Here is a 21,544-nt window from a genome sequence, read left to right as displayed (position 1 = left end):
TTCTGCATTATTTGAAATCCTGGTAGGGGAGGAGGGACTAAAACACTGATGTTACAGTTTGTAACAACTGCTCTACAGCTTGCAGAAAGCATGCAGGAACTACATAACCCATAATGCACTGCACTGTAATATTACTTTCCTTATTGACATTACGTGTGCAGGGGATAGTAAGTAGACAGCAGGAGAAAAGCTGAAGTCATAAGCTGAAGTCCTTTATTCAAATGGATGTGATTAGACTTTTCTTTCCTTTATACTTAATGCATATTGGGTAATTTCTCTGCTCACACTGAAGCTGTGCCTTTTATGCAGCTGTCACCCAAATAATAGTGTGTGACTATTGCGCACAGACATAATTGTGCCTCTCAGAGAACTGACACATGAAGCAGACTGCATCTGGGGATGGGGACAATAGGGAAATCACGATGTGAATCAGCAGCACGTTAGGGCGTTCTCTTGCAAAGAAAACATTTTTTTAAGCAGGCGTCTGTTAAAACAAGCAGGGCCCACCTCAGCTTGCTGCTCACAATAGATCAAAAAAACATTTGATAGATTCAGTTGAAGCAACCAAGCGGAATTTTTTCTTTTCAGGAAAGGAGGTCTCATTAGTAACATATTTTGGAACAAAGATATGATGGTAAAAATGCTCTCACGTATTTCATGGTCATAATAAAGGAAATGTTAAAAAAAAAGGGAAACAAAGAGTCGCTTTAAGTAACATTTGGGGCTGTGGAGACAGTGCCAATGGGGATGTGATTCCAACCTTGTGAGCGGTTTCAGAGAGAAGCAGTCACATAAGGACGGTATGAGTCTAACATAGGATATGATTTAATTCTATTTTGGAGAATATCTGTAAAACCCTGCTTATGTAAAATGTTAATCAGGGACAATACAGGGGTAAAACACCCAATAAGGTACAATATTAGAAGCTCCTTAACAATGCAGTCATGCCAAGAACTACAGATAACAGATAACTATCTCTTAAAATACCCAAGTGTCAGTTTTAGACATAATTAACTGAATATGTTTTGGTAATAGTTCTCTGTGTTTTAATTAACATGTAGGCCTGGGACTGGATGTCTTTAGGCACTTTTTTATATAAGGAACCTCTCCAGTTATTGATAAACCAACTAAAAACATCCCAGGCTGCCTTCACTGTACTTAAATGGAAAATATAATCATATGAACACATTCAGCTGGGTTTTACGAAATAAATTCAATGTACTTTTTAACACACAGACATACATGATTCCACAGATTAAAAGAAAACCATTATAGTCTCTCTGCGTTCACTGGGACCAGTTCCCCACACCCATAGGCTCACAGTGTAATGTACCTCCCACTATGGAAAGCAGAGGGATTTCAAGTCCCAGAATCCATCACTTTACAATGGAACAAAATGAGGGAGGGGTTGCATTACACTATGCTGAGGAGGGTGGGTAGGGTTGTCATCTAGCAGGTGTCATTTAAAAATGATACTTAATGCCAATGTTTCTAGTAGGGAAGATAGAGATGAATATAGGAATGACCCACTAGGCAAACATATGGGTGGGGGGAAATAAATTAACTGTTACAGATTTATGGGCATATTTATTATGCTGTGTAAAAAACGGCGAGAAAATTCACCACACATCGCCGGGCTTCGCCGTGTAAAAACGGCGTAATTTTTTTAAGTGTTTTTTCTTCCACCGGAACTTATGGAAAATAATGGCGTAATATCCGCCGTTCAGACGGCGATCTTTTCCATTTATTTTACACAGCTTTTTACTCCGTTTTTTCGGTGAATTCATTTTACACAGCATTATAAATACGCCCCTTAGTTTGAAATTATAAGAAGGCTATTCATGATCACTACTGACCAAATTGGCAGTCTAATGGCCATACATGGGCCTCTCTAAGTATACTTTGGTTATCTGACCTCTTGTTCCCCAGCAACAAGATCACAGGAAGGTCTGTAAATGTTGTCCCCAGTGGTACCCACTGCAGCAGTGAGGCTGGAATGATGGAATCTGCTCAGACATATCAGTCATTTTCTTTTGGAAGGGAGTGGTTTTCACTACTTGCCTTTTTAGCTGAGGTCAATCTAGCATTAAAAGTATTATCTGATTGCACCCTAGCAACCAGCCATTGCCTAATGCAAGATGAACATTGATGAGTCTGCACAGACACATGTTTCATAATAAAAAGGAAAAGGGCCAGGGCACTTGTATAAGTCTTTGTTAGATTTTACTGCCACAATAACCACAAAAATAAAACATAAAGACCACCAGTTACTGGACAACTGGAGCAGCATACCTTCTCAAAGTCCCTCAGGGTATGAGCCTGTAATGGAGGTCCCTTTTCTTTGGTGTCAGTGAGAAAAGCTATAAAGGGAAGATAGATCACATATTAAACATTCTTCTCCTTTTGTGAGTAGAGAGGTTTTACTTGTGATTATTCTGCTGTTTGTTTTACTATGGCCTCACAACAAGAAGACAGAAGCAGTCTCCAAATCACTTAGATGGTGATGTTTTAAAGAGGTCTATATGCCTCAGAGCAGAAAATTGCCCTTCTCATGTATGAACTATAAAAACGAAGGTATAAAGACAGGGCATAATAGGTGGTAGTGCTGATTTAGGGGCTAAATTGTATCAGTGCAGTTACCAGTAGCAACCAATCTGAAATCAGCCCACTAAAAATTAGAATATTAAACCAAAGATGATATTATTGCTAAGGGTAAATGCAACAGTGGCATGTAGCACCTGTGTTAGTAAATCAGCCCTGGTATGTACAAAATAAACTATACAAACAATAGAAGATAAACTAAGTGTCAGCCTTTAGTGTTATGAATGCATATGGATTAGCGCTAGATATGCTGCAATTGCAAAGAAACAAAGCTTATGAATTACCTGCCATGTGACTGCTTCCCTGCAAATACAGGTTACCCTTTTCCCGACAGCTCCTGCAATATAAATGAGACAAGGCATATCATGAGTGCAGTCTGCATAACTACCGTGATGTTTTCTTAACTGTCTCAATGCAAAACAATGACAAGTCGCTGGTGTAACAAAGAAAGTTAAATCTTATACTGTGTATATGTGTAGGTGTAAAACCAGATTTGGTCAAAGTAATAATTAAAGAGCTTGTTCATCTTTAACATTTAGGGGCACATTTACTATGGGTCGAATCCGAGTCCGAATTGGAAAAATCCGATTTGAAAACGAACATTTTGCGACTTTTTCGTATTTTTTGCGATTTTTTCGGCACCTTTACGACTTTTCGGAAATTATCGCGACTTTTTCGTTACCAATACGATTTTTGCAAAAAAACTCGAGTTTTTCGTAGCCATTCCGAAAGTTGCGATTTTTTCGTAGCGTTAAAACTTGCGCAAAAAGTTGTGATTTTTTCGTAGTGTTAAAACTTGCGCGAAGCATCGCGCCTTTTAAGTTTTAACGCTACGAAAAAAGCGCAACTTTTCGCGCAAGTTTTAACGCTACGAAAAAATCGCAACTTTCGGAATGGCTACGAAAAACTCGCGTTTTTTCGCAAAAATCGTATTGGTAACGAAAAAGTCACGTCAATTTTCCGAAAAAATCGCAAAATACCGATCATTACGAAAAAAACGCAATCGGACGCATTCGGCCCGTTCGTGGCTTAGTAAATGTGCCCCTTAGTTTGATGCAGAGAGTGCTATTCTGAGACAAATTGAAATTGAACTTCATTTATTATTATTTGCAGATTGGAATTTCAGCAGCTATCTGGGTACTAGGGTCCAGGAAAGGGAGGAGACAGGAATATGAATAGAGGAGGGCCTATATAGAAAGATAATTACTTAAAAGTAACAATTACATTAACATTTTAGCCTCACAGAGCAATAGTTTTTGGCTGTTGGGATAAGTCACCCCTCTTTAAAAGCTGGAAAGAATCAAAAGAGGAAGGCAAATCATTTCAAAACTATAGAAAAATAAAGATGAACTGAAAAGTTGCCAAGAACAGCTTTTTTTTGCAGCATGAATTTTTGGGAAGGCACCCATTAAAGCTCATGTACGATTGTAAGTGGCCAGTGCTTGTTTGAATGCCAAATTTACTGAGCTTTGATGTTATTTTGAAAAGTACTTGCCTCCACACATGCAAGCGCCAATGTGTACCTTCAACCAGCTCTAAGCAGTTACTCTTAAGGTCCCCATACAAGGGCCGATTCTAGCTGCTGATATCGGTCCCTTAGACCGATTCGGCAGCTCATCGGCCCACTACCGACAGGCCTGCCTGACCAATATCTGTCCTGAAATCGGCCAGATCTCGATCGGGCATGTTAAAAAATCTAGTCGGATCAACGAGCCGATGCGGTCCCCGAACCGACTTTGCCTATACCCAGGGCCAAACGATCGAATTAGCCTCCTTTGGCGGTGTATGGGCACCTTAAGACATGGCCATTTGCATCTGAATTGTGCATTGTGTTATAAATAAGGCCTCACCAGAAGTATGGCGATTGTACAAAAAGGCAGAAAGCATTTCCTACATACCCTCTTTGTTGGAGTTATGGTGAACATAGGTGTATATTTCCCCATTAAACCTTTGGCTTTCAACCCTGGCTCTAAGTGAGCATCTCTTTAAAGACTAAGCAATAATATGGACAGTTGGACTGACTAGTACTAATCATTCAGTTACTGGTTTCCAAAAGAGTGCACTGTGGATTATGGGGACCAAGTTATAAAATGCACTTTTGGTCATCACATGGTGCAAAAATGCCTTAAAAACCTTATTAACTACAGGAAGCATAATGAATGAAATAGCAGCCCAACAAATGATATCACTTCTGTTTAAGGGTAGAAAAGACATAAGGAAGGAGCCAGTGTTTCCTTTAATGAAACTGTAGGTTTATTGAAGATCCCAAGGGACAAAGTGAGTGCCTTACAGTGATCAAGCACCAGCTGCCACTTGTCTCAGTACTATGACAGCATTGCTCCATTGTATAAAGTGCTAACTGCCATTCATTGATAACCTTTTACTGGAGACCAGCAGTGGCGGCTGAATCAGTCTGTAACACACCCAACAGCAATAAATTCCTCTGACTGTATAAATTACCTAAATAAATGTTTAAAATGGGAAGAGTATCTAAACTGAGGCCACAGTCTGCATTACAGGAAATCTTGAAGCTCCATCATGTACAGCTCACAGAGTGATAGGCTGATAAACTGATCTTTTATTTATATGGCAGGAAACAATTTTTGCATTTTCATGCAAGCAATATCTGAAAGAAGTGTGGGCTGCCCATCATATTGCCAACATATTAATGCTAGCAAAGCCTAGGCCAGGGCCCGTTCTACAAAGTTACTGTCAAGTAAGTCAATGATAAATTTGTTATCGCTAATCTTTCTACCCCTCTGATTTGCCTCAATCCCTTCATTCAGATAACCTCTGTCCCATAGACGCCTATAAAACAAAGAGCTCAAAACAAAGAGCCAGCAGGATTGGTGGGTATAGACCAGATCTATGATATGGCCTGAATGATGCCATTTTCCAACTGGAAATATTAACTTAACATTTGCAGTTGAAATAAATGGTATAATAAAGGCTATGTCATAGATATGGCCCAGGAGCATAAACTCTCTAGAGGAAATTACAATACCCATAAAATACATACAAACACAGTTACAGCATAAAATCTCTATGCAAAGAGCTCATCACAAAGTGAATTCTTGTTTCAGTGCATCCACATGGGCCTTGCAATGAGAGGCTGCCACTAGCAGCTAGTGATTTCAGGGTCCCCTGTGTAGGCGCTGATATGTTCAACAATAATTTTAGGGTTCTTCATTCAGGTAGCTGGAAATGCAGATATAGGGGATCATTTATGAAGCAAGTGCATAATGCAAAATCTGCACACAATCCGCTATGTTTTTCCAGGATTCCAATTATAAAGAAGCATGTCTGAGAGCGGTAAACTGTATGCAGGTGTCATTTGCATTTGCTTACATCAGTAGGGATTTAAATGGATTCATTTATGAGCATTCCACTTCTGTGGATTAGTGCACAATTTATCATGTGCAAGTCAGTTGTCTGTGTAGGCAGTGCCAGTGTTAATTCCAGAGCTACATTGCATCATGCCCCTATACCTACTTTGATCTTGCACTTCAGTCAGGTGCAACTGTTAGTGCAATGCACAAATATAGAAGAACTTGTACTGACACATGCACCATTGTGAACAGCACTCCTCTCCTTAAGAACGCATGTTATAAAGTTTTTTTCAGAACATAAGCTCTTTCAAAGATGGAAATAGATTAATTCCAAAGGGCATGAAGGAATAAACATTTATCGCTCTTTGAAACGACTTTTTTTAAATTTAAAAAAAATGCATGAAATTAAGTTTTGCTTTAATTCAACACAATAGCAAATTACAGCAAATACAATACTGTGACACAATCAGTCTTTGTCTATAGACATTTTGGCTCTGCTGGTGCTAAGTATTCCCAGAGTGCAATATATCTGCCTGGCTGCTGTCTCCTTGACCTTGTATCCGTTCACAAATTGTTCATTAAAATTTAATTAAACCATATGGAGTGATCTTGCGCAAACTGTATACTCTGCATTAGGCAAATGTCCAGTAATCACTTTGGGCCAAGAGGAAATGCAATTCTCCCCACTGGTGGCCTTGGGCAAGTCCCTTAACCTTTGAGTGCCTCAGGCACAAATCTAAGCTGCAAGCTAGCCAAAGTAGGGACTCACTGTGCCAAATTATCTCAGTACAGCTCTGTGTATTAGTTATGGTTTATTTACAATAAACTGTATCATAATCATTTGTATTTTACAGATGCAGTCTCATGTGTACATGTGAAATCACCCACGGAGCATCAAAAATTTAATAATTAATAGTTCATCTGTCACAATTGCTTTCCCCAAATGAAGGCGAGTTATTTATTTTGTGTTATTTATATAGCGCAGACACATTTCATTTCTGCGGCATTTTACAGAGATAATTCATATCAGTCCCTGCCCCAGAGGAGCTTACAATCTAAGGTCCCTATCACATTCACACATACTATGGTCAATTTAGTCAGAAGCCAATTAACCTGCCTGTATGTTTTTGGAGTGTTGGAGGAAACCAGAGTACCTAGAGAAACTCAGGCACAGGGAGAACATACAACTCCTTGCAGATAGTGCCCTGGCTGGGATTGAACCTAGGCCACCAGCGCTCCAAGGCAGAAGTGCTATCCAGTACTTTAAATAAACCTCCAGGGGACAACCATAGGCCCAGTGAGGTAACTAACAAACATAAGACAGGCATCCATTATGAATGGGGATTATCTGTACACTGGGTTTATAATTATCTAACTCACAAGAATACAACATGAAGTAGCTTCAATTTCCATTAAAATAAAAAAATAAAACCCATAGATTTTGTTTCATTAAAACAACAGGCAAAAATAATAATATAAGCCCTATTCATAGAATTTATGCTGAACAAGGGGATATATTGTGCCTTTAACTAATGCTGAAAGTGGTTATTAGTGTGTTTTTTTAAGACATTTTACCACTTGCCTGCTATAGATCATACTGGAACCTGACTGAGGACACACTAGGTTTTCCATTTCTGGGTTGTAATTTAATCTAAACCTGCGGAGTCTACAAACCCAAAAGGCAAGGGGTTGGAACTTTCAACCAAACTGGACTGGTTCATATTCAGTCTGTGTTTTTCTGCGGTGGACTTTAAACACCTTTTAAAATGTAAAGCCAGTCGCAGGATGAATAAGTACTGAGCTTGTGATTGGCTGCAGGAAAACCCTAACTCTGACTCACTTCACTGTTCAACATTACACGGGAGATAGGATTGTTTAATATACATGTATATTGGTGAACTGACCCTTTTGTGCAAAGCTGCAATACTGAGAAATCAAAGAAGGACAGAGGCAGCTCTCAGCAAGGATAGAATGAGTCATTAGAAGATTTACATCTGAAAATGAAAATGTGACGCACTTATGTACAATTCCACAGATGTATGTACAACTGTCTAGAGAAGAAGCTGACTTCTTCCCTTCTTCTGTTTATTTATTATTCTTCTGTTTTATTTATCAGCTCATTTTTATATAGTAACAATGTTTCCAAAACTCTGTCGTTAAAAAAATAAATAATCACACCTATTCCTATGCCTGTGGATACTCTCCAGTGGTCCCCAACCTCTTACAGCTGGATGGAGGGTAACCAGAAAGGATTCAGTTCTGTTTAGGAAACATAATGCAGGGTGACAGACACACAGACACGGTTGTTCCACTTTGTGAGTTGACACATACAGAATGCTGCCAGCACAGTGTGCTATTACTCTCAGTACTGGCAAGTATTAATGCCATGTGAACACACAGCGTTGCTATAAAGAAGATATTTGTGCTCCCACCTAGCTTGTTCCGAAAACCACTGACGTGGCTGCTCCAGCTGAGGAAAGGGAAGGGCTGGAAGTTATACTGATTGCCTTGTCAAATGTCTGCAGCACCATTTTTCCACTGCCTGAGGCATTCTGGGCAGTGACACATGGGTAAAGGCAAATGGGCAATCTAAACCCCCACAAACGTTGCTGAACTACAAATTCCATCACCCCTAATAGCCTTCAGCTAGCTGTGCATATCTGGGAGCTATAGGATAAGAGGGATTCCAGTCACCCCTTTTGTGGGTAAATGATGGAAGATAAAAATGATGCTAATGAGGAGCAGAGAGCACAGTGCAGAATGCTCACAGAGAAACTTTCCTGTATCTTCAGAACCAGTAAAAATCATTATATATATAATAATTCATTACCATTAATAGAAAGTACCAGAGCAATTTATAGTTTACCTTGTTATTTGTCATATTGGAAATATTGTGGAACATGACTTATATACAGCTGATGCACAGTTATTATAGTTATACATTATGAGAATATTAGTGTAATGCACATATAAGGCCACAGGTGTTGGAGTGCAGGGAAGGGTAGCCCATATATGTTTGTGTCAGCCAATAATAATAATCATCTAAAGGACACATACACACATTATAGATGTGAAATAATACAAACACATATAATAATATACAGGAATGAGACCTTTTATCCAGAAACTCATTATCCAAAAAGCTCCAAATGATGGGAAGGCCATCTCCCATAGACTTCATTTTTCCTTATCTGAAAAATCCCAGGTTCCGAGTATTCTGAATAACAGGTCTGATACCTGTAATAACATGAGTGCCAGTTACAAACGACCTCACCCTATACTCGGGTTCACCCTGCAGCTAAATGTAGCAATTACCCTGTGTAATATATTGGGAGTGTATTTAGATCACATGCTGGATAATGTTTCCGTGCCTATGGTCCATAATAGCTGACATCGATATCAGTATATACCAAGGTGAGGGTCCCAGTGTCCTCCAGTTCCTTTATCTAAATCCATTAAATTTAAGAGTTATTTCTCATTCCAAATACTATTTTTCAGTCAAAATATTATTAAATACTACACCAAGAAAAGTTCAGTGAAGCTGCTACTGTTACAAAATGTATAAAATAATGTTATAAATTATCAACCAAACCACTAGAGACACCCCCCCCTACTGAACTGCTCCTAGGACAAAAATACAAAACAAAAAGCAGTTGAAAAAGGTTATTGTTTCTGGCGTAGTATTGGCCACAAAGTACTAATAGAACTCAAGAACCTAAATTATATATTCTGTTCATACCTTCCAGGGTTTAAATCAATATTACTTGATTCAAAGCACAAGCATAGTGAAATTATTAAGTACAGGTATGAGAATAAATGAAAACTCAATTTTAATCAAATAATTTAATTTTTTAAAAATATTTTCTTTACCACTGTAATAATAAAACAGTACAAATTACAGAAAGACTCCTTATCCTGAAAACTCCAGGTCCCAAGCATTCTGGATAACAGGGCCATAGCAGTATTAAGTGTTTTTCCAACCCTGCTCATAATATCCCCCCTTTACCTGGGGTCACTTAATAAAGAAGCACTCTCAGAATGAGTACAGAATGTCCAAATATAACCAACATTTCTAACTGGCTTTCCAGCAACAATAAGTCCCTGTGTCAATTCCCACCCCCCCCCAAGTAATGTTCCGTGTTGCAGTTCATATGTACTGTATGTGTCAGCCGTGTTCTTCTTCATTAATCCTTAATTTATCAAGAAACTGAAGTGAATCCGAAGCCTTCTGCCAATAATATGCCTCATAGTATGAGCCTGGAGATTGTTAACATGTACAAGTGTGATTATTATAGCTTATTATAGATGAATCTGCCCTTGTCTGCGCTTACTAAAAGCAATGTAAATTTTACTTCTCCCTACACCCATTTACACTAACAAAAGTGCATTTGTACTCACTTACCGAGTCTGCTCTGTATGAAAAGGTTGTTTGAACTGGACACGTAAAGGAGCCCAGCAATCCTGCAGGTCCAGCGTCTGAGTGAAAAGGAGGTGAACTGTTTCCCTGCGCAGGAGGATCAGACACAGCCACAGCCAAGGTGGAGCAGTGATGAAACAACACAGACAGAAAAATCCAGCCTGTGATCATCTAAACATGCTGGGACCTGCGTGCCCATAATACTGAATGATCCATGTACAGGTACTCCACTGGTTTGTGTCTCCGTTACTTTAAACCAAACAAGCAAACACCCTATTCCTATCACTGGAAAGATACAGAATACTAACTGTAAAGCTAAATATCTGCACTCAGCTATGTTTTTTCCCCAGTGTCAGTGATCTTTCCTCACAAAATTCCAGTCTTGTTGCTCCTGCTAAAAAATTCTGAAAAATACTGATGTGCCAATATAAGACTCAACTTTTGTGCCCTCTGTCAGCTCCTCTGCCCACCATAGCACCTAATGCTAGCCAGTGAAAAGCCTGCTACAGCATCTGTAACAGCATCTGGGAGCCAAAGGTCCTGTCGCTGCTTCCTGCACATCTGACACGACACTTTCCATTCACTACTATTAGAAACAATAACAGATAGGTAGGGGTGTTTTCTACTTTTGGCACAAGTAAGACAAATACCCTGTGTGATATAGCCCTAAAGGTTACAAAGGCATCTGATCAAATTAAAAGTGAAAATGTAGCTTTTTTATGTTTTTTTACATTTTATTAAAGGGGTTGTTCACCTTTAAATTAACTTTTAGTAAGATGTAGAGAGTAATATTCTGAGATCATTTGAAATTGGTCTTTTTTTTATTATTTATGGTTATGTCTTTTTTTTATTATTTATGGTTATGTAGCTTTTGGTTTAGGCGCTCTCTAGTTTGGGATTTCCAAATTACTATAGCTACCAAGGCAAGTGGTTTGAATTAGAGACTAGGATATTAACAGGAAAGAAAAGTAATTAAAAATGACAAAAACAATACAATTGTAGCCTCAGGGAACTGTTGTTTATGGGGTGCTGGGGTCAGTGATCCCCATTTGAGTCAAAAAGCAAGAGGCCAATAACTGAAAGATTATAACAAAAAAATGAAGACAAATTGAAAAGTTTCTAAGAATTGGCCATTCTATGACATACTAAAAGTTAACTTGAAAGTCAACTACCCCTTTAAGCTCCCAAACATTTATCTGAAAGTCAGAATGTATTATGAATAGAAAGTGGGTTAAAGGGCAAGGAAAGACAAAGTCACTTGGGGGTTCCAAAATGTTAGGCACCCCCAAGTGACTTTAATCGCTTACCTTGTACCCCGGGGTGGTGCCCCTGTTAGGAGAAAACAGCACCAGCCCGGGGTACTTGTAGCGGAGCGCTTCTTCCTTCCGGCTTCGTTCTTGGAACGACTAAGGACAGGCGCATGCGCAGTAGAGTGAAAGCCGACTTCTCTGTTAAAGTTCAGCTTTTCACTCTACTGCGCATGCGCGAGCGAACCCGGAAAGGAGGAAGCGCTACAGGTGCCCTGGGCTGGTGCTGTTCTCTCCTAACAGGGGCACCAGCCCAGGGTAAAAGGTAGGCGATTTAAGTCACTTGGGGGTGCCTAACATTTTGGCACCCCAAGTGACTTTGCCTTTCCTTCTCCTTTAAAGAAAGTATTAAAATAACCACAACACTACATTTCTAGCCCTACAGTCCTTCTGCTGTCCTGTTCCTAGTGTCACTACCCCTTGCAAAAGGAAAGTAAGGTCAAATATAATATATATATATATATATATAATATATATTCATATATTAGCATTTGCTATGTGTTGCTGCCTGATGATGGTGGCATTAGCAGTAATTAAGACGCTAACGCCCCAAATGATGATGCACTATTTGCACAATATATAAAGAAGAGCACAAATGCAATGCAGTGTGAATTCAGGTTATTTCAGCATAAAAAGCCTGCAAGCATATAAAGAGAATGTCCAAGAATGTTTAGCATGTAAGAGCAGAAAATATTTGACTATTGACTCATTCTCACCGGTTATGTGCTAGGTTCACGGAAGAGGGACTTGCACTGAGATACTGCTATGGATCTGTAATGCTTTCTTTTCAGTGGAAATGTCACACCGATGTGACAGAATCTGCACCATTACTGTAAGGAACCAGTTTTATCAAGTGGACAGAAACCTCCCTGCCCCCCAAAAAATATAAGTACCTCAAGCCCTCCTTATCTCTATATTGTAAAGGGTGAGGGCACAGCTCAATCCACAGGTCTGCATTAATATATATAGAGGAGCTGCCACATTGATTGCTGTGGCATATGTATATTCTACAGAAGCAACATCATTTTGTCTTTTGAGAAAAAAAAAGTGAAAGAGGAACTTTGGAAAGTGTACTGGAGGAAACCAGATGCCAAAATGCACCCCCCCAGTGATTGTAATCCCTTACCTTATACCCCGGACTGGTGTTTTGGCATATGGTTTAGAACAGTTACCTAAGCCTGGCTCCCTGTTCTACTGCTGATCTGGCTGACTACTTTGAGACTCAAAAAAAAAAACAGTAACAGTAGTCGCCTGTCTTCAGCCTGCCTTTTCAGCCTGCATCCTCCAATACCAAAATTCCCTACACACGTGATGTCAATAAGTAAAGGAACAGTGCAGTGTATTGTGGGTTATGTAGTTCCTGCATGCTGTTTGTAAGCTGTGGAGAAGTTGTTGCAATTTGTAACATCAATGTTTTAGTCTCTCCTCCCCTGCCAGGATTTCAAATGATGCAGAAAGAGAAGAAATGTTTTGCAGCTGGGTTTCAGCATATAGAAATGGTATTTATTCATACTTTTTGAAGGAACAGATTACAGTGATATTATATTGGGAGTTTCTGTGTTGTGTAGGGCTCCTTAAAAAATTTTGATTTGAAAGCCGGAGTTCCCCTTTAATATTATTCTCTTTCTGAGAATAAACGCCTAAACCTAAACATCACCTTTTATTTTTTTTTAAAAACAGCTGTTGTTGTCCCATTCATGTGGGATGCTGTTCACATGCCCTTTTGGATGGCAGTGGATAGTTATTTATGTTTGCTGCAATACTGTACTCTCTAATGTGTGCAGAGATGGCAAACTGGAAGTTTTATATATTGGGTTTTTTGGGTGATTAGTGGCTACGCAAACAGCAGTAGCTTTGCCCACAGCTGCCTGCTTCAAAGGATTTTCAGATACTTTTTTTCAATGTCAATGTTAATAAAAGTATATTGTAAAGTCGATTAGAATTTACATTTTCTTTGATCTGAAGAAACTTTATTTTTGGGTTTACATTCCCTTTAAGGTAAAGAGATTTTGGAAACTATTCTCAAGTTTCAAACAATGCTGTTCACCCAATACCAATTTATTATTGGGCCTTTAGCATTCAGGCGTCAAGAGGGGGAGGGGGGGTTCAACAAAACCAAAGTTTCCAGTGACATCCCAGCACCCCACAAAGCCATTATAAATGCACAACCAAGTAGAGGAGCAAGAGAGTGAAACAACCATATCATTGTATTTCAGTGGCCAGAGAACATTAGTGGGCAGTATTGCATGTTCTGTACATGGCAGTTTAATAACCCTTAGGGCAAAGCTTTATGCCAGCACCCCAGCAGTGGGCTGATTACATGTTTTGAAGGGCAGTATTGGTAGTGTACAGCAGCTCTAGTACCCAGTGACTAAAATATTCACATTACAGTGCACAGTGCATTTCTCACAAGAAATACATTTGTCACTTGTAAACGCCTGTCTTGAAGTCCACTGACTTAAATATACTTTAATGTTCTATCCGTGCTGCTGGGGGCACATGCTTCACATAACCTGTATGCCTGGCCACCCATGCAATGAACAGAGCCATCCTCTATGGGTATTGTTTATAGCAATACTAGCAACTAGAACATTCACAAATATTTGACCCCTCCTATATATACTGTTTCTATATGTACAGCATTGCTTGTCATTTACACTTATTTGCAGATTCCCATGTTTGGTCAAATGCTTTAATAGGGTGTTACTGTACTGTCCACAGATCAGAGCATGTCCATAGACTAGCAAAATGTACCAATGATCCAATGTTATATGTTCTATAATTTTGGATTTTATTGGACCCTATGGGAAAAATGCCTTGCCTTGTACCACAATTCCAGCCCTTTTTACTGGAGCCAGCACTTAATGGGATAATAATTGACGGTACCAATTTAAACCACTGAAACGCCATACTGACACTTTTTAGTTTTATTACAGTATCCCTTTTAAAACTTCTCAGCCAATCAGAAGCCTGAAAATTAGTTTGGTAGCTGGGTTTTATCTCAGTCCATTCCAGAGTCAAGCCCAGGTAAACCTGGGTGGTTGACAGCCCTGGCTAATTATTTAAATGCAGCTTCCACACATGATAGGACAGGACTTGAAGATCAAAAATATTCATCTCTGAATATCAGAGCTGGGCCAAGGCATAAGGGCACCCAAAGCAAGCCCAAAGCACCACCCAACCCCCCCCCCCCCCATAGCCCCTCTCTCTTGGCAACTAATTCTTCCCTGACCCCCCATGCTCACTGCTCTGCAATTCTCCAACCCCTAATCCATTCTGCCCCTTACAGCCTTTCTTCTGCCGCCGCTTCCCCTGTCCCCTTTGCGATCCCCAAATAAGGGTTGGAGCTAGAAACAGAAGGGGCACATACCTAGGGTCCCAGTACCCCATGCTGTTAAGTCCTAGGCACAAGCCTCTTCTGCAATTTCCTAGTTCCAGCCCTGCTGCATATTAATATCTGAAGTTAGAAGTGAGAGCTGCCAGACTGCTAATTTTAACCTAAGAAAAGATTAATATTCTACCTGGGAATTATTCTTTTTTTTTTTTTTTTTTTAAACCATTACCAGTTAAGTGTTTCAGGCAGAACAAACAAGTTTACCAAGATAATGCATTTTTTTTTTCCAAAAATAATTTTGCCAGGTTGAGGCTTTCAAACTACAAAGATACAGCAGCCACTTTAGCACCTTGTTATTTACGCCAGTGCTGTCCAACTTATTACATGTAGTGGGCCAATTATTTCTCATATAGCATTTTCGAGTGCCCGATTTAATGAAAATGATGTCATACAATGAAGTCTATGGGCCCTTAAAGCAGACAAGAGACCATAAAAATCCTTTGGAGGGCCACATCCAGCCTGCAGGCCTCCAGTTGGACACATGACCTCCAAGCTAATATCCCATATACATCATTGATCAAACATCACTAGGGAATGTCACAAAGTAGTTGGTTTTATTACTGGCTTAACTTACAAAAATTGTAGTATTTAGCCCGGAGGCAGCTGGCAAGTGAATTTGAACTAGAAGTACCAGCTGACCTACAGCTCCCAGCATCCTTAGTAAGGCTACACACTCCGGTATTCCAGATTTCTGTGCCATTTAGGTGGAGAATTAGGAAGGTACAATCAGTTAGAGCTGTCAAGACTTTGGCAACTTGAAGTGGAGCAGCCGACTGGGTCACTGTGTACAAGAGCAGCACAATGAGCTATGGACAAAAATGGGCATGTCTGGCACAGAGGCCTGCCTGGCGCTAGTGCTTACTTATGTTGCTAAATACAATGTACACAAGTGACACATCAGGAAGGGTACTGTGAAGGATAAACATAATGGGACGGTTACATGCACTACCTCTGCTGAAACTTTATTGGGCAATATACAGAAATCACATTTCATGGAATGTATTGTGTATCTTTTTCTACCAGTTTCTAAAACAACAATAATATTTATTGAATTACATTACATTTATTGAAATATATATATATAGGTGTGCAAATAATTACCCCCAGTTCATATTCTTACCCATTATTACACATTAGATGTTACATCCACCGATAAGAACAGTAATGATTCCAAGGCCCTCAAATATGCCAAGTGCTCTAAGTGCCATCATTAATAAACGGTGTTACGGTGGGATTATGTTCATACTGACACATATACAGACAGATACAATTCTCCCATATATACACAATCCAGTATAACTGGGATGAATTTCAGCACTAAATGCACTTGGCCTACACATATATATATGTGTGTGTGTGTACAGGCCACACATACACACATAAAGCCTTACATAATTCTAGGGATAACCTGCTATATATCTCAATTGCAGAGTAACTGTATGTATCTGGAAGATAAATCTGTGCATGCTGTTCTGCCATTGCTCACATACTAATGGCAGCAGCAGTACCCACCTTACTGAATCCCTGTCCATGTCCCAGTTAGATATGAAGGTAGGTGCAGTAGCCGCTCCATGCCACCCTAGCTGTGCCCACACACACACACACCGTGCCCTGGGCTGTCACAACCCGATGCTGCGGCTGATGAACGCGTCTCCCATGGCTGAAGCGCTGCGTCTGGCCTGGGACACTGAGGCAATGGAGAAGCCTAGGCAGGGGGAGCCGGTGTTTATTCTGCTGTTTCAGTGATATGCCAGGAATGTATGGCTGCCCTTGTATCCATAGGGTCGCACAGCGCTGCTGCCTGACAGTCAGAGAGAGGGAGGCAGCCTGCCCTGTGTGTGTCAGGAACGCTGCGATGCCTCTTGTGCCGGCAGCTGCTACTGCAAACAATACCCGGGCAGGGAGGGACAGGAGGGGGGGGCTACTCACTGCTGGGGGCACCGTCCTGTACTGACAGAGCAGTAGGGCCAAGAGTTAGGACCCCCTCAGGCCTGAGATTTAACCCCTCTGTGCCAAACAAGCAATGACATCTCCATGTAAATGATAGAACCAGAGACAATCAGGGCACATCTATTAAACTGATTTCCATTAGCTGAAATGGTAGGGCACCCTGTATATATAAATAAAGACATTTTATTTCATTAAGGAATATCTACTGTTCTTATTCATTTATAAAGAGTGCATATTCCACAACAGAAGGCACTATACCATTTATTTACATATACTGTGTATCAAACATGCATTTTATTTGCCATGCAGCCTGGCACTGAGTAATCAGCATTAATGAAAGTGTAGGGACAGTTTAGTTTATTGGGGAAAATGTATTATTTATTTATTAAGCCAGAGCAGATAATTACAACAGAAGACACTATACCACTTAGTTGCATGTACTATGTATAAAACTTGAATATTTGCTGCTGGCCACATAAGTGACCACATGGCACATTTCGTAAGAAGCATAGATCAGCAGTTACACAGCAAGTCCCTATAGAGCAAAGGCTCTGAAGAAGAATGGCAGGAGGTGGTTGTACATCAATACTCACACAGCATTGTCAGCTCTTCTAGGCACCCAAAGCAATTCTGGCAGATAGATATGTGCATACATATGGTGCCATATTTAAGGTGCCGTTCCCCCTCTGCCAAATAAATTAATCTCATGTACACTGGGGTTTGTATTGCAAGCTTGAGTTAAGTCAGGCCTAACTTGCATCAAACTAAATCAGAATCATGCCTAGTAATATTATTCTTCATATACAGTATAGACCCAATTCACTTTTTTTTACACTTTAGGCAGTTCAGATAGTATTTATGTACCTTTTTTTCCATAAGCCTAATTAAATGAGTTTGGGTCAAAAGTAGGGTCGCCACCTGGCCAGTATTTTACCAGCCTGACCAATACAATTTAAAGGGATTCTGTCATGATTTTTATGGGGTACTTTTAATTTCTTAATTACACTGTTTACATAGCAAATAATTCACTCTACCAAAATGTTAAAATTTTATTCTAGAACCAACAAAGGTTTTTTGTTTAGCTGTAATATTGGTGTGTAGGCGCCATCTCAGTGCATTGTGCCTGAGTCTGAGCTTTCAGAAGGAGCCAGCGCCACATATTAGAACTGCTTTCAGGTAACCTATTGTTTCTCCTACTCCCATGTAACTGGAGGAGTCCCAAGCCAGACTTGGATTTCTTACTATTGAGTGCTATTCTGATACCCACTGGGAGCTGCTATCTTGCTACCTTCCCATTGTTCTGATTGGCTGCTGGGGGGGGGGTGACATCGCTCCAACTTGCAGCTCAGCAGTAAAGTGTGACTGAAGTTTATCAGAGCACAGGTCACATGGCTGTGGCACCCTGGGAAATGAAGAATATGGCTAGCTCCATGTGAAATTTCAAAATGAAATATTAAAAAATCTGTTTAAAAAACGGATTTCAATGCAGGATTCTGCTGGAAAAGCTCTAATAACTGATGTTTTTTTTTTAAAAAAAAAACATGCTTTCTCATGACAGTATTCCTTTAAGCTTGATTCCAATGTTATTAATAGAAGAAATTGATAAATATATAGGAAGACTGGTATTTTTTTCCAGAAAAACCTCTAGTGAAAAGGGGGGTACTTCTATTTTTTAATAACAACAATATGAAAATATTGTTTAAGCAGTAAGAGGGCTGAAGCAAAGATAATGGAAAGCGCAGTTTGTAATGACAGCCAATACCCTGAGGGTCAGAGAGCTGGAATGTAGTTAGTATTCCTTTTACAGAGAGAGAAAAATGGATAAGTTTAAATATGAGATACATACGTGGGGGGATGTTGTGTACCAAACAATATGCCTGTTTGTAAGGCAGGACTGGACCCACTATAATATACACAGGATTGTTAGAATTTCCATGGAAAGGTGACCAACCTGTTATTCCTTTGTATTGCTTGGAGAACAGAGGGCTATTAGTTGGGATTTTAGAATTCTGTAAAAAACCATTTTGGCAATTAGCCCTAAGTAACCAACACGGATGGACGACCCTCCTTGTTATTGCGACCCCATTAACCATTCGATTTCCAAGCCATCTGCTCTTCTGTTCCCAAAAGACGTAACAGGAGCCTGCCCAAAAAGCATGTACGTGATAAATCAACAGACTTCCCTCTACGGTTATTTATTTACTTATGTGTTTATTTTGATTAGCAAAATTACATTGCATAACTTGCCTGATGCCAAACCATGAAGCAGAAAGCAAATGTAGGGTAAACAAGGGAGACAAATGTTAAAAGCTGTAAAAGGAGATATAGAGGGGCTGCTGGTGTCCTCATATTACACAGGCAAACAGAGACATATGGGAAAAGGTCCTGTTGTTGGCCAAGAGGTCTCAGGATTTATTCTTTAACGCTGAGCTTTATTAACATTCTCACTTTTTTAAAGCAAGACTTGAATATTTATTCTCCTAGAAGAAAAGTCTTAAGGTGGCCATACACGTAGCAATTATGATCCATTGGTCACAGGAAAGATTGTTCGTTTCCTCCACTGACGTTCGGGCTGAATCGTCAGATATGGAGGTAGAGACAATATGAAATCTACCGCCATCTGTCGATTAAGCCCTTAACATAGATTTTGCTCTGGCGCCATTGATCAAAATCTTTTAACCCACCCGATCCGCAGCCATTGCGATACTGGCCGTCTTGTCAATCTGCCATACACACACTGAATATCGTACAAAACGAGGTTTTGTATGATACTATGGGTGTATGTATGGCCAGAAATGGCCCAGCAACATAGGAGTGTTGATTTGAACTTTTTTGATGTATGAACATGGACCACATGGACTCATATTAGTTATCTGACATGGCTGCTTGTCATCCTTGATCAGCTTTCCTTTTATAATGCAATGGATTCAGAAATGCCCATAGAACTGAAAGTAAACCTATGTGTCCCTTTCCCAACACAAATGATATGGCAGAGCTACTTCCCAGAAACAAACGGTAAGCAAGGGCAGTGTGCAGAAAGGAGCACACAAGCCAAGTGGCAAAAGTACAGAATTTTAATTAAAAAATCACCCTGTGTTCATTTTCCTACATATTGAAAGTTTTATGGTTGAAGAGGAAAAAGAAAGCTTTGACTTGGCTCTGTTAAACATAGGCTGAATCTGTTACAGCTTGGACAACCATAATCTTGTCTTAACTGGGTCTCTTTATTGCCCAGGTTATACATACCAAGATACTGGCTCTGTATAATTAAAATACTTTTAGGCCCATACCATTGATATTACCATTGCACAATGTTTCTGAAATGATGCCTAAAATTGTGCGTCAATCATTCGCTTGTCAAAGCCCCTCTGATAGCTGCTCGATGGCAGAGCATTGTATTTAAAGTACCATTTTGCTTGCCCTAATTTTAATATATTATGCATTAAGACGCAGTTGTCACATTAGGCTTCCCCAGTATCATCTCATCATTCAGAAGGAGGTTAGGAGGAAATAGATAATTATGCATGTTATGCAAAGCTGCTGCCCTAAGTATGAATGTGATGCATTAGTTAGTGTCAGACTCCTTGTTCTATGACTTGTTGCTGCCTGATCCCTCTGAAATTCCAACTATTTGCATTTTTTGTCTTCCTAAGGCCTTAAATGAATAGTAACACCAAAATATGAAAGTTTCAAAGTAGTTAACATTTAAAGGAGAAGGAAAGGCTAAGTCACTTAGGGGTGCCAAAATATCACCTGGGCTGGTGCCCCTGTTAGGAGAAAACTGCACCAGCCCGGAGTACCTGCGAGCAAGCGTCTCCTCTTCCTTCTGCCGTCTTTGAGTGAAAAGCAGAACTTTAACAAAAAAGTCGGCTTTTTGTGCATGCAGTAGAGTGAAAACAGAAGAAATAAGGAAGAGGAAACACTCATTGCAGCTACCCCGGGCTGGTGCGGTTTTCTCCTAACAAGGGCACCAGCCCGGGGTAAAAGACTGAGGGGTGCCTAACATTTTGGCATCCCCAAGTGACTTAGCCTTTCCTTCTCCTTTAGTGTGCTGTTGTCCTGCATTTGTAAAAGTGATGTGTTTTATACACTACTATAGTTAATATAAATAGTCTGCCGTGTAGCAATAGAGACAATTTGGCACAGGTTAAATAGCAGATAACAGATAATCTCTGTAGAACATCATTATATTCTACATAGCTTATCTACTATCTGTTATGTAACCTGAGCCTTTTCTACTTTTAATGGCTGTCCCCATGGCAGCATTTTTTTGGTGTTACTGAGCGAGATTAAATTTGGGGAGAAACATTGTTTTTCCTAATTCAGTTCCAGTTTTTTTCTATAGACTTCAATAGAGTTTGGCTATACGTTTTTCTCATTGAATTGCATCTAGCTTTATGGGAAAATTTGGAATTGTGTTAGGAGATAAGCTTTTCTCATCTATCTGAATTTGTCCCAATATCTGCATTAGTGGACCCAAAATAACTTTTATTTTATATATGCTTACAAGTATTTCTGAGTATTTTCTGTCCGATTCATTAAAGAA

The 21,544-nt window shown here is 39.8% G+C and overlaps 1 protein-coding gene across 3 annotated transcripts in view; it reads right to left on the bottom strand.

The window, feature by feature from the left end:
• pde4dip (phosphodiesterase 4D interacting protein) overlaps positions 1-16,930 on the bottom strand; it is an 89,091-nt gene extending 72,161 nt beyond the window's left edge. The window contains exons 1-3 of one of the 3 annotated variants that reach the window (XM_031900295.1): positions 16,561-16,930; positions 2,886-2,938; positions 2,293-2,360 (exon numbers count right to left, since the gene is read on the bottom strand). In XM_031900295.1, coding sequence (XP_031756155.1) covers positions 2,293-2,360; positions 2,886-2,938; positions 16,561-16,580 — 141 coding nt within the window. In that variant the 5' untranslated portion in view covers positions 16,581-16,930. 3 annotated transcript variants of the gene reach the window in all.
• Positions 16,931-21,544: the final 4,614 nt, after the last annotated feature.

Source organism: Xenopus tropicalis, chromosome 4 (assembly GCF_000004195.4).
Source record: "Xenopus tropicalis strain Nigerian chromosome 4, UCB_Xtro_10.0, whole genome shotgun sequence".
Taxonomy (NCBI): domain Eukaryota; kingdom Metazoa; phylum Chordata; class Amphibia; order Anura; family Pipidae; genus Xenopus; species Xenopus tropicalis.
This window is presented reverse-complemented; position numbering and strand designations above follow the sequence as displayed.